At 35.0% G+C, this 15,073-nt stretch overlaps 1 protein-coding gene across 1 annotated transcript; it reads left to right on the forward strand.

The window, feature by feature from the left end:
- Window positions 1–330: 330 nt before the first annotated feature.
- On the forward strand, window positions 331–6,778 carry LOC123668156. The gene is made up of 5 exons (XM_045601947.1): window positions 331–364; window positions 1,758–1,829; window positions 4,993–5,091; window positions 5,213–5,301; window positions 6,341–6,778. Exons 1-5 carry the CDS (start codon window positions 331–333, stop codon window positions 6,656–6,658), a joined length of 612 nt encoding a protein of 203 aa, XP_045457903.1. The 3' UTR covers window positions 6,659–6,778.
- Window positions 6,779–15,073: the final 8,295 nt, after the last annotated feature.

Genomic DNA, 15,073 nt, shown 5'->3' on the forward strand with positions numbered 1-15,073 from the left:
TTACGGCAGTGAAGAATATAGCCACCACCTCTCTTCCTGTGGGTGTCGTGAGAGGCGACTAAGGGATAACACAGTTCCATTACCACCTTGGAATTTAAAAAGCCGACCGATGGCGGGATAACCATCCAACTGCTGCCCAGCGTGGTGACTAGGGACAAAACGCATGAGTTCACGCCGCTTTTGGCGTGAACTTGTGGAGGCCTATGTCCAGTAGTGGATTGCGATTGGCTGAAGTGATTTGACATATGAGTCGTGGTGAATTAAGATCGAATCCTTCTCCTAAAAAGAGAACGAGACCTATGATGGCAGCGGGTTGTTACAGGCTGAAACATGATAGATGAGGTCGAGAGCGTTGTGTTCCTGAGTAAGTTAGAGAGCTCCTGAACAGGGTAGGAGGTAGGGTCGGCAGCGCGTTTGCCGTGCTTCTGGTGTCGAAGGCGTAGGCAAATCAATAGTTAATGACGTGTGACGAATGACCGTATCTTATTATAATGTTCCAAAGCGAACATGAACATCAATCATTTATTACGTTATGTATTGTATTCTCGAACATTGTTATGTGTGCGTACAACTAACGTCAAATGAATATAGAAATTTTAAATATGTTCAATAGTCATCTTTTAAGGTAGGCAACATAGAGCATGTGTTTTAGGTAACAACGGAATGATATGGCTATTTTTTTAATAAATATACATGTTACACCCAAACTTGGGTCAAAAGTCGAATACACAGCCCCCTGCAGAAAGCAGGGCCACTGCAAACTGCGCCAACGCGCTATTCGATATTTGTAAATAAACCTATGTGTCCACCATAATTATAGACACATTAGTTGGCCTGGAAGATATCACTAAGTTAGTGATAAGGCATGCATGTCATATTTTTAACCGACGTCAATAAAGGAGGAGGTTTTCAATTCCACGATACTTTTTTTGTTGTGTCACTTCATAACTTTTTACTGGGTGGATCGATTTCGATGATTATTTTCTTTAATCGAGGTCTGACGAGTACTTTTTGAGTTATCTCTGATAAAGCGTTTTTATTTGACGACGCGTTAGCGCAGTGCTCACGTCACTGGTTGGTGCGCTAGCGGTCGAAGGTTCGATCCCCGCAGATGACAAAAGTTTGTATTGGCCATACAGATATTAGTTGTGGTCTGGGTGATTGTGCTTGTTTGTTGTGTGTGTGTTTCCAGACCCGTAAGGTCCTACTACCGTTTGAGTGTGAAGCGTTTATTATAATTTTTTCGTCTACCTACGAATTTTTTCATCTACTTATTTTGTTTTACTGGTCGATGTAATTGAAGTCTGATTTTTTTCGTTTACAAGTGTTGTTATTTAATCTAATACGGTCAGAGTATAGAAAAATAAATTATTATATACTGTTTCTGTAGTTATCAACGGCTTACTAATTTATCACATCATCATCACAGCAGCTTTTCGCAGTCCACTACTGGACATAGGCCTCCACTCATGTGTTTTGCCCATAGTCAACACGCTAGGCAGGCGGGTTGGTGACCGCAGGGCTGGCTTTGTCGCACCAAAGACGCTGCTGCTCCTCTTTGGCCTGTGTATTTCAAAGCCAGCAGTTGGATGGTTATCCCGCCATCGGTCCGCTTTTTAAGTTCCAAGGTAGTAGTGGAACTGTGTTGTCCCTTAGTCGCCTCTTACGACACCCACGGGTAGAGAGGGGTGGCTATATTCTTTAACGCCCTAACCACACAGCATAATAGCTTACTAATTTAACTTCTATTTATTCAGGGTCATGTCTCATCGTGCCGGGAGAGGTGCCATCTATACTTGATACAGCGTTTCTTCCTCCATTCAAGAAAGGTAATTGCTTGATTCCGCCAATGTCACGTAGAGTCAGAGGTGCAGCAAGAGAGGGGGTCAGGGGGAGGGGGGGGGGGGGGGTAATTATACCCCGGGCACTACTCACAAAAGGGTGGAAAATGGTCCTCAAAACAAAAAACTGCTGGACATGTTATATGGTTTTCGAAAGCGAGGGGGTACTAAAAAGATATTCAGCCCTATAGATACAGGTATTTAGCCCTATATGATTGTTCAGTACTAATGCAATGAAAAATATGTCAAAAATAATTATAATGCATGAAAAAATATTTTTAATAATTTAGTACGAATATACAAGGTGTTATTAAAATTGGCGTCCTTCCGTTTAGGGTCATATAGAGATACATGGAGGCATACCATAGCTGAAATTATACGTTTCAGCCTGTAATAACCCACTGCTGGGCATAGGCCTCTTTCATGTACGAGAAGGATCAGAGCTTAATCCACCACGCTGCTCCAATGCGGTTTGGCGGATATATTCCCAACAAACAGCGACAGTTTGCGGGTACAATTCCTGCTCGGGATGGATATTTATATTCGTAGAAAAATTTCTTTACGGTTTGGATGTCTGTTCTCGTGGGTCTCCCCACTGTGCCTCGGAGAGCACGTTAAGCTGCTGGTCACGGTTGTTATCATAAGCACCTGATAGCGATCGTTACTCATAGTAGGGAACATAGCTACCAACGTGAAGTGGAGCAGCGTGGTTTAAGACCCAATCCTTCACCTACATTAAGAAAAAGGACTCCCTGCAGTGGAAACTAATTATTACTTTATTGAAAAGTTTACTGAAAAGTTTTTTAAACATTTTTGAATATCATATCAAAAATTGACCGTTCCAGCGGAGATAGAACCCGCGTCTCCGACTGGCCGTGTCGGCGCTCTAGCCAATTAAGCTATGGAACGATGTACCCGCTAGAACGAAATTTTTGATATGATGATTTTATATTCGGTCTAAGCGAACGTTTTTTGTTTGTTTGTTTAAACAAAAAGGTTGAAAAGGTCTTATTGTATTGGACAGCCCATTTACCGTAGAAGGCTATAGGATGTTTTTTCCTTAATTTGACGCGTGCAAAATTAGCAAGTAGTATCTATTACATATAAAAGATTTTAACGGGAGTGAAGCTGGGATTAAAGTTTTATTTAAAACATTATTAAAATAATGCTAAAGCACATACATATGATGAAATATCTCTTTCTTACTCTCTGTAAATAATTGATTAATTGTCTTCGTTTTAATTTCTACGGAATGTAATAAAATTTTGTGGTTTTAATTTGGTTTAATTTAATAACCTTAAAAGTTCCACTGACTTCTTAACTTAGGATACTATAGGATTGTCGTTGAGATTGTTCAGAGATAAGTCGGATAGTTCCCATGGAGGAGAAGTCTGGCCTTTTCGCCGAGGCCAGCCTGTCGCTGGACGGATCCTGTTTCCTGCAGATCCGGGACGGACCCCGGGGCCTGTCCAATAAAAATGAATGATAATTAATGGCCTTCATGAAAATTGTAGGCTGCTACTACTGTATCCTACTAATATTATAAACGCAAAAGTTTGTATGTGTGGATGTAATGGATGTATGTAATGTTTGTTCCTCTTTCACGGAAAAACTACCAAATGGATTTTAATGAAAGTTTACAATAATATACATAGTTTACACATTAGAATAACACATAGGCTATAATTTTTAAAGATAGTGTGTGAATTGTCTAAAATATAACGATAATTGTCAAGTAAGTCGGAAAAATCTGCCATCTTCAATCTATTCTAGCGTACGCTGAAAAAACTGTAGAGTTTATACGTATATAATGTATAAGAAAAATGTTTATCTTTATTAGTCATACAAAAAGTCCCCGACAGCGTATATCTATCTTTTATGAGTAAGCCATTATCGCTAAAATAGTGAACCATACATACAATAATAATTGAAAATATACTTATTTCTAATGTAACAAATTGATTTTTATATCGCAGAATTAATTTTGATGAATTTTTGTATAAATATAGATATTGAGAAGATAATAAACTACTCGAAGTACTTACTAATCCTGCGCAGACGAAGTCGTGGATACCAGCTAGTCTAGTATATTAGTAGAATATTTGTTAGATAACCTATCTGATTTTATATTTATGATTACTTTTCTGTATTTAGGAGCCATGGTATTTGCTGTCATGACCCATAGTCCACATTGATATATACAATTTAGCCCTTTTTTAACCGACTTCCAAAAAAGGAGGAGGTTCTCAATTCGACTGCATTTTTTATTTATTTTTATTTTTATGTATGTTACATCAGAACTTTTGACCGTGTGGACCGATTTCGACAATCTTTTTTTTAATCGAAAGGTGGTGTGTGGTCAATTGGTCCCATTTAAATTTATTTGAGATCTAACAACGACTTTTCGAGTTATATCTAATAATGCATTTTTACTTAACGGTTTTTTCGTCGACCTACGTTGTATTATACCGTATAACTTTCTACTGGATGTACCGATTTTGATAATTCTTTTTTTGTTGGAAAGGGGATATCCTTAGTTTGGTACCATCATAAGGAAACTAGGATCTGATGATGAGATCCCAGATTAATCGAGGGAAACTTTCGAAAATCCGCAATAACTTTTTACTGGGTGTACCGATGTTAATAATTTTTAATTTAATCGAAAGTTGATGTTTATCATGTGGTCACATATAAATTTTATCGAGATCTGATAACTACTTTTTGAGTAATCTTTGATAACGCGTAGTTACTTGACTATTTTTTCGTCAATCTACGAGTACGTTGTATTACTCGTTAATGTAATTGATGTCGGTTTTTTTTCGTTTGCGAGCAAACACAATTATTTAAATTTGACATAAAGCGCGTTAAAAACCTCTAGCTTTTCTCTTTTCCTCTTGTATTTATTAACCGACTTCAACAAAGGAGGAGGTTACTCCATTCGACATATCGACATCGTTTATAAGCCGATTTTGATTGGAACTGATAATGCGTATTAACTTGACTATCTTTTCGTCTATCTACGTTGTATTACTTGTCAATTGTGTAATTGAAGTCGTTTTTTTTCGTTTATCAGCAAACACAATTATATGCCTGATATTTATAAAAAAGACTTGCTAGACTATTAATTTAATATTGTTCACATTTTTTTTAGGCACAGACTCTAAGGCAGGCTTCGGCTTCGCGTTCGGCAACCACGCGGACTTCCAGGTCGTGTTGGAGCTGGGACCCCAGATTAACACAATGCCTTTAAGTGAGTAGTCATAATTAGCACACCAAACTCTATGCCCCCAAACTCTATGACCCAATTAAACCACAAAATACTTGTGTCTTTGTGTTATTGTTGTAAACTTTTAATATATGCATGATTACAGCCAGTCAACCGTTTCCTAAAAACAGTAACTCGAACAAGATAAGACAAGCTCCGGTGTTAGCAACGATGAAAATAGACAATAGGGAAAAGGTAAATATATTATAACGTCAAAACAATTATTATAGTACGAAAAACCGTAAGGGTTTTTAGACCTTTTAAATTGAAATAATAATACTTAAAACACTGAAAAAATAGCAACACGTTTATTTGTGAAATCACTATTAAAATCTCTTAGGCGTTATACACAAGTTTTTTGAAATGTGATGTAATAGTTTCCATTTAAATTATATTTGCGTACGGATGTGTATATTTTTACGTATATTGGTATTTAAAATATCTATATGTCTGATTTTCTTACAATAGCTTAAGGTTTGAACGGGAAAATGAGACAAAAAACGTTCTTAACCATTCTATTAATATAATAAAATTAGTGTTTGAAATGAATGCATCTTCAGGATTTATTATTTAAAGCAAATAATAGAGTTGAAATTGCTCAATTGTTAGGATCGAACTTAAAATGTGACGGGTACATATCGTAGCTAGGTCTCCATTTCTCGTTTTTGATATTTGAGGACAGTTTGTTGAAAAAATCTACAGTTGTTATATACCTTTATTTCATAAAGGGGTAACCAGAAGTTCTTTAGATTAACCCATCAACTCTTCAGCTATGTTATATTAGTATAGATTATATGTATGTATCTGACTGTCTATATGTGTACGTATTTGTTCCTCAACCTGCGCGGCGACCGCTCGTCTATCGCATATGATCGCGGTATCTTTATTGCGACCATTTATTTTCCATAATCTGTACTGCCTGTACTAATAAATAGTACATTATCATATCTATGTTTATATGTATATAACTATTTATTGCTTCTGTATTGATTATTATTTATTATACTTTGATATTTTCTTTCTTCTTTGAATTTTTGTTTTGTTTTCTTTTAGCGAATACAACAACCGTATTCTACAATATAATTGCAAGATTAGATGCAGTGTTAGATAGAATAAAGTTACAAATTCTGCGCATCTAAAATTAACATCAAATTCTAATTCTAATGCTTTTTTTTTAAATTACCAATAAATAAATAAATACGATAATACATTTAAATTACTTCCTTTATTACAGAATGTCGAATCAGACGCTGGAAACTACCTCCAAAACTGGGCACAGAGGATGAAATCAAAACAAAAAATAGTCAGACAATTGGAAAAACCTACTGACGTACACAATCTGGAAGAAACCAAAGTGGAATCAGTTAAAAATGAGAAAAAAAGATATGAAATACAACTACCAAAACCAGGGTACATTGCACAGTTCATTCTGGAGAGCTTAAAGAAAATCTACGGCCAGAATAAAAAAGAAGCGAAGAAGATGGTAGAAGAAAAGAGAATTAAAGATGTTAAGAAGATAACAGAAGATTTGTCTAACGTTGATATGGATTGATTGAACCATTTGTTATGGGTTTTTTATTTTTTGTTGTTTCATTAATACTGTTTCAAGTTTGGATTTTTTGGAATGGCAGTTAATTTAAAACGTTACAAAGTATTCTTTATGTATACATTATGCAATTATTTTATTTTATGGGACAAATAATTGTAAAGACCATCCCCGATTGTCGTGGTCTGGGCGTTTGTGCTTGTGTTCTGTGAACACGGACCCCCGACCCAGGATTCATTTTCTATTAGGGTCAAGCATTCTCTTATTTTCTTATTATTATTATTGAATATAAAAATACAATCATAAAACTACATCAAAATCGATTTAGTGTCAGATTGATAAACAAACAAGATCTTAAGCAGTTATTTCATAAAATAAAAATAAAAAATACTAAAAGTCCATGTTAACGAGATATGGTGCGAAGGTAAATAGGCGAACAAACACGTATGTATGTATGTAAAACAAAATCTCTTCACTTACGACGTCGGAGGGGCACTTACAAGCAATTTATTAAGAGATAAACGTTTTATGGTCCAAGTTACAAGATGTAGCCGGCGATTGATTTTAAAATAATAATATATTATATAAAACTACCTGACCTAGCTAACATCGTACCGCCATATTTTTTTCTATTTCGCAACAAAAATATCGTGGTCATTAATTGAAATAAAATATAGTTTATATTTTAGTCTGGAATAAGTTACACATCTGTGCAAATTTTCATTAAAATCGTTCCAGTAGTTTCGGGACAAAAATCGTGACACGAGATTTATATGTATATAGTTCTCCCGCGACCATGGTTGCTGTAAAGTATCCATAACGTCGGGCATCTAAATAACTTAATAAACCGCGATAAAATCCGAAAAAGTTGTTTCAATGTATAGAAATCGATAGATAAAGCTTACTCGGTGCAGAATTACATAGATGATAAAGATGTTTGGACTTAGTGACGCTGTATTTCACGCAAGATATTAAAAATTTTGTATTAAGACACAAATATTATTTAAAAAAAAAGAGTTTGTGCGAAGTTTCTTGCCGATTCTTCTCTGCAGAGCCTACATTCTGAATCTACCACCGATTCGATGTACACCGTACCACCAAATCGGTGGTAGCTTTACTTTTATGATAGTTAAAATCTTTATTGTTAAAATTACGATTTGAAAGTGCTTTTAAACATTTTTGAATATCATATCAAAAATTGACCGCTCCAGCGGGATTCGAACCCGCGTCTTCGACATACCGTGTCGACGCTCTAGCCAATTAAGCTATGGAACGATATACTCGCCAGAGCGAAACTTTTGATATGATGATTTTTACTTTCGGTTTAAGCGAACCGTGGCGCCGTCTATAGTGAGTTCTTTACAGAGACTCGTAACTATTCAAAGTTTCATATTACAATGAAAATCTTTGACAGGAGACGACACCATGCTATTTTTAATATGTACGATTTTTATTTTTGTGTTACCCACAATTAGGAATTCTAAACATTTTTGAATATCATATCAAAAATTGACCGCTCCAGCGGGATTCGAACCCGCGTCTTCGACATACCGTGTCGACGCTCTAGCCAATTAAGCTATGGAACGATATACTCGCCAGAGCGAAACTTTTGATATGATGATTTTTACTTTCGGTTTAAGCGAACCGTGGCGCCGTCTATAGTGAGTTCTTTACAGAGACTCGTAACTATTCAAAGTTTCATATTACAATGAAAATCTTTGACAGGAGACGACACCATGCTATTTTTAATATGTACGATTTTTATTTTTGTGTTACCCACAATTAGGAATTCTAAACATTTTTGAATATCATATCAAAAATTGACCGCTCCAGCGGGATTCGAACCCGCGTCTTCGACATACCGTGTCGACGCTCTAGCCAATTAAGCTATGGAACGATATACTCGCCAGAGCGAAACTTTTGATATGATGATTTTTACTTTCGGTTTAAGCGAACCGTGGCGCCGTCTATAGTGAGTTCTTTACAGAGACTCGTAACTATTCAAAGTTTCATATTACAATGAAAATCTTTGACAGGAGACGACACCATGCTATTTTTAATATGTACGATTTTTATTTTTGTGTTACCCACAATTAGGAATTCTAAACATTTTTGAATATCATATCAAAAATTGACCGCTCCAGCGGGATTCGAACCCGCGTCTTCGACATACCGTGTCGACGCTCTAGCCAATTAAGCTATGGAACGATATACTCGCCAGAGCGAAACTTTTGATATGATGATTTTTACTTTCGGTTTAAGCGAACCGTGGCGCCGTCTATAGTGAGTTCTTTACAGAGACTCGTAACTATTCAAAGTTTCATATTACAATGAAAATCTTTGACAGGAGACGACACCATGCTATTTTTAATATGTACGATTTTTATTTTTGTGTTACCCACAATTAGGAATTCTAAACATTTTTGAATATCATATCAAAAATTGACCCGCTTAAACCGAAATTCGATTGATTCGCTTAAACCGAAAGTAAAAATCATCATATCAAAAGTTTCGCTCTGGCGAGTATATCGTTCCATAGCTTAATTGGCTAGAGCGTCGACACGGTATGTCGAAGACGCGGGTTCGAATCCCGCTGGAGCGGTCAATTTTTGATATGATATTCAAAAATGTTTAGAATTCCTAATTGTGGGTAACACAAAAATAAAAATCGTACATATTAAAAATAGCATGGTGTCGTCTCCTGTCAAAGATTTTCATTGTAATATGAAACTTTGAATAGTTACGAGTCTCTGTAAAGAACTCACTATAGACGGCGCCACGGTTCGCTTAAACCGAAAGTAAAAATCATCATATCAAAAGTTTCGCTCTGGCGAGTATATCGTTCCATAGCTTAATTGGCTAGAGCGTCGACACGGTATGTCGAAGACGCGGGTTCGAATCCCGCTGGAGCGGTCAATTTTTGATATGATATTCAAAAATGTTTAGAATTCCTAATTGTGGGTAACACAAAAATAAAAATCGTACATATTAAAAATAGCATGGTGTCGTCTCCTGTCAAAGATTTTCATTGTAATATGAAACTTTGAATAGTTACGAGTCTCTGTAAAGAACTCACTATAGACGGCGCCACGGTTCGCTTAAACCGAAAGTAAAAATCATCATATCAAAAGTTTCGCTCTGGCGAGTATATCGTTCCATAGCTTAATTGGCTAGAGCGTCGACACGGTATGTCGAAGACGCGGGTTCGAATCCCGCTGGAGCGGTCAATTTTTGATATGATATTCAAAAATGTTTAGAATTCCTAATTGTGGGTAACACAAAAATAAAAATCGTACATATTAAAAATAGCATGGTGTCGTCTCCTGTCAAAGATTTTCATTGTAATATGAAACTTTGAATAGTTACGAGTCTCTGTAAAGAACTCACTATAGACGGCGCCACGGTTCGCTTAAACCGAAAGTAAAAATCATCATATCAAAAGTTTCGCTCTGGCGAGTATATCGTTCCATAGCTTAATTGGCTAGAGCGTCGACACGGTATGTCGAAGACGCGGGTTCGAATCCCGCTGGAGCGGTCAATTTTTGATATGATATTCAAAAATGTTTAGAATTCCTAATTGTGGGTAACACAAAAATAAAAATCGTACATATTAAAAATAGCATAGTGCTTTTAAAGCTTATTTGATAAAGCAATTTTTGATTTCTATTAATAAAAGTTTGACTGTTCGTAAGACGGGACAAAGTTAGTGGGTTAGTGTAAGGTTTAAAAAACGCAAGTTGGAGTCAGTAGGTGTCACTGCTTTCCGTATATCGGGAATCAAATCTGGTAGCTCTTTTTCTATCAACGTGTACCGGGTCCGATAGTTAAAAATATAATTTAAATAAAATCGCTACATCTCATGCCTTAGTCGGTCGCTACCGTAATGGTTTTGTTTGAATCAACCGGGAATCGAAGCAGTAAGCCGCTTATGTTTAATAGATACATCACGAGATATGACTGTACCGGGGACAGATAGACATATATGCGTATGATTTTACCGTTTTTTACTAAGCGAAAAGTTTCCTGTATGTTTTATTTATCATAAGTTTTTTTCTGAGATTTATGTTCAATAAGATATTATTAAATTCTTTAATTTTAGATTGTTATTTTTGTAATTTTTTAATATGTTGTCAAAATAAACATATTGTCTTTTGTAATAATTAACTGTAACCTTGTGCGCGTTGCTACTCTTTTTACCACGCTTTTATTCAAAATAAAATTAAAATAAAATTTAAGTTATGAAGAGAATAATTCAATTCAGAGAAAAAAGCGTGGGATGCTCGATATATTAAATGTAACAATTATTCTACTTGCAACTATGTGCGGAGAGTTATATAACATAGTAAAAAGTCATGAAAATTAATTGAATTATTTTCTCTTAATAACTTAACTTTATGCATATGGGTGTATACACGGTACATATAATACCAAAATACCATGTTTTATAATTTTTTTCTGTCTGTCTATTTGTTCTGGCTAATCTTTGAAACGGCTGGGCCAATTTTGATGGGACTTTCACTAGCAGATAGCTGATGTAACAAGGAGTAGCTTAGGCTACTTTTATTTTAGAAATTTATTTATTTTATAACTCTGCGAACTGAAGAATGACTTTTTTGTTAAATAACACGCGGACGAAGTCGTGGGCACAGTTAGTTTTATATAAATTTGATCAAATTATTTTGAATCTTATCCTGTTAAATATTTACAGGATACCTTAATATTAACGAAATTAATCTTTCATGTAAATACAATACAATAAATAAATATCTGTGATATAAAAATTTTGAATTGAAATAATAATTTAATATAAAAGTCACAAAAATATATTTTTAGTCTTAACCGACTTAAAAAAAGTTTCAAATGTTTAATGTTCAAGCGGTATGGTAACGATAGGGCATAGTAGGAAATCAAAATCAAAATCAGTTTTATTCAAACAGGCTCCAAGAGCACTTTCGAATCGTCATTTTACAAATTAAACGTAATTAAAGTAAAACTACCACTGATTCGGAATGTCCATTCTGCAGAGAAGAATCAGCGAGAAACTCCGCAGATCTCTATTATCATCAGATCAGAGCATCTAGAGTAAAAATCTCGATATAACTCAAAATCTAGAGAGCCCGACCGGGGAAGTACCTCGACCTTACACAAGATCACATCAAATAATACTACTTTCAAGCAGTGTCACATCCCTGTAGTGAGTGAGGTGACCAGAGCTCTGGGGGATCCTTCCCCCGGTAAGATTGGTATCGCGTTTGCGATGCTTCTGGTGTTGCAGGCGTCTATAAGCTACGGTAATCGCTTACCATCAGGTGAGCCGTACGCTCGTTGGCCGAACTAGTTTTATACAAAAGCATACCTATGTTTTTTTCGATGTATTTTTATCAAATATTATAGTCAACTTTCTATAAAAATATATCATGTATGTCTGTATGCTAAGATCTTTAAAACTACGCAACGGATTTTGATGCGGTTTTCTTTAGTAAATAGAGTAATTCCAGAGGAAGGTTTATATGTATAATACATGCATAATATAGTAGAGGAACACTGATACTTTTAGAGGTTTCTAATGTGATGTACTAAATATGAATATTTATTTTATATTTCATATTTAGTATCAGCATTGCACCCGTGCGTAGCCGGGGCGAGTCGCTAGTTTCAAATAAATACGATTCTTATCATTCATACTATTTACCTATTGTCAAATCAAGTTCAATGAAATATTGTCAATCATTTCGCTACAGATCCAGCGTCGCGTCAGCTTTAATGAGGGATAAGTGTTCTGGAGCCTGTTCATAATTTTCAATCAGAGATGCACTTGAGGCCAGGCGTTGTATGCGACTAGGCCTTTATTGATTTTAATAACAAGTTATTTCTATATGTATATGTGGTATAATGTGGTTAAGATAGTTAATTTAAATTTTAAAATTTATTTTGTATCTGTACATCTCTTTACGAGAGGATTTGTTTTGGTAAGAGTGGTAACACAGAGGAGCTGTCATATAATGTAATTCGAGGTTAGACGTAATGGTTGTTGTTCCGAAAATTAAATAAAGAAATATCACTTAAAACGTTTACTTCACTATAATCCCACATATATGTAAAAATCTCGTGTCACGATGTTTGTCTGGACAAATCTCAGGACTCATTCTCAACTACTGGACCGATTTTAATGGAATTTTGCAGAGATATGTAATTTTGTTCAACTTGAAATATAGGCCATATTTAATTTTATGATTATTAATGACCGCGATATTTTTGTAACAAAATTAAAAATATGCCGGTACGAAGTTCGCTATGTCAATTATCTTATATAATTATACTCTTGTTTTATAATATGAATAAAAAATGTAAGTGGTAGGTAAGGTGATATTAAATTTTTTTCAAGTAGGCTTATAGCACTAAATTGTTATTTAGTAATTGTGTTTGCTGGCAAACGAAAAAAAAAACCAACTTCGATTACATCGACAAGTAATACGACGTAGGCAGACGAAAAAATGGTCAAATAAATATGCGTTTTGAAGGATTACTCCATAAGTTGTTATTGGATCTCGATGAAATTTAAATGTGGATCTTGATTAAATTAAAAATCATCAAAATCGGTACCCCATCATTAGATCCTGGTTTCCTTATCATGGTACCATACTTAGGATATCTCCTTTTTAACAAAAAAAAAAGAATTATTAAAATCGGTTCATAAACGACATAGCTATCCCCGAACATACATTAAAAAAATTATTCAATTTAGTAACCTCATCCTTTTTTGAAGTCAGTTACCACCGATTCGGAATAAAAATCTGCTGAAAAGAGTTACCAAAAAACTCCGCAGTTAATTTTAAAAAACTCCGCGAAGTACAGCGCCAATAAACCCACATCTTTGTTATTACGACGTTTAGAAATAATAATAATTTAGCTCCACGTTCAGACCTCTCGTAATATCTTTTTTTTAGAAACGTGTTCGAACCATAATTGTGGGATTCGAACCTGCGGACGTTATCATTAATAGATACTTAGCAAAATTATACAAAAACGATTGACAAACACACCTAGTTATCAATAAATTTTATTGCATTAATCCTTTTATTAAGATTTGACACAGTAAATATATTCTGCTCAAAATTTGGAATAACCCCTGAATAAGTTCCTCAATTTTATAAATCTCTGACCAAAATTGTAATATTCTCAAGAAGGTATGTGGTAAGTAAGGTAATAATAATAATAATAAATAAATAAATTCTTTATTTGACCAAATACTGTATGTACAATTTTATAAGGTGTTCAGAGCTTCTGGACAGGGTCGGGTAGGTTCGGTAGCGCGCTTGCGATGCTTCTGGTGTTGCAGGCGTGTATAATTGAGCGGAACCTGCAATGCCGCCTTCAAAGTACAAGAGAATCTGATTACAAGAATACCTTATTTAACAAAAGGCGACGTGTCGACGAATGTGTCAAAGTGATATGTTATTTGTTAATTATTTCTGCAGCAACAACACCCTGCAATTACTTGGGAGGTACGAAAACACGCCACGCCTTCAAACCAAAAATTTTCACGTAAAAACACTACTTGGGCGGGTCTTAAAATTAGTATGTCTTCCGCAAACTTATCTTTAATCACCACAAAATAATTTGTTGCCTTTAATGTTATTGTGGTAAGGGTGATTTTTCAATGATAAATCGTTTTTGAGGTGTATGTTTTAGTTTGTGACAAGTTATGCTCAATTGCAAGTAATTAGGGTCATTTTGTCCCGTCTGTCGGTATTCAGACGTTTTTTTGAATTTTTCTTTGTTGAAATTATTTGGTGGTGTACATTGAAATGATTTAAATGGATATCCCATTATATTGTATATGTAAATTATTTATAAATATTGGAGAGTAAGTAGTTTAACACGTTGAACAACATGGGGTACAGCAGTTGGGCAATTTTTATGATAAGTTTTTATTGTACTACCACACTCATTCTCACAGAACTTACTTATTTTTCCTTACACCATATGTCATATATTTCTTTGACATATTTTTTAAGTTGACTCTGGCTCGCGGTCATGTGGTATCCCCCGCGGCACCAACGGAACAACGAAACAATAGTGTGCCCACTATACATGGTGTCCCCCATGACCCAAACAGAAAAACTAAAAAATCAAGGTGGCGTTTAACGTATTAAGAACGTAAATAATATTTTTTATACTTTATTTTACACCACAAATATATTCAAAGCATAAAGACAGTGAAGTGCAATGGGCGGACTTATTAGTTAAAAATAAACTGTGTGTTACAAAGTTGGTGATTATTTTGCATGAAACATAGTGCTACTAGGTCCACACATCTTTATGTGATGATCGGTGATAGATTCATATTAACAATAGTCAATTTATTAAGGACTAACATTCTATGATTTGTAAATTTTTTTCTTTTAATATAAATATGTC

The sequence above is a fragment of the Melitaea cinxia genome, chromosome 30 (genome assembly GCF_905220565.1).
Source record: "Melitaea cinxia chromosome 30, ilMelCinx1.1, whole genome shotgun sequence".
Classification (NCBI taxonomy): domain Eukaryota; kingdom Metazoa; phylum Arthropoda; class Insecta; order Lepidoptera; family Nymphalidae; genus Melitaea; species Melitaea cinxia.

Coding starts and splice junctions, on each gene's coding strand:
- LOC123668156 (XM_045601947.1), top strand. CDS start 331: ATGATAGATGAGGTCGAGAGCGTTGTGTTCCTGA. Junction 365..1,757: donor CGAGAGCGTTGTGTTCCTGA/GTAAGTTAGAGA, acceptor CTATTTATTCAG/GGTCATGTCTCATCGTGCCG. Junction 1,830..4,992: donor TCTTCCTCCATTCAAGAAAG/GTAATTGCTTGA, acceptor CATTTTTTTTAG/GCACAGACTCTAAGGCAGGC.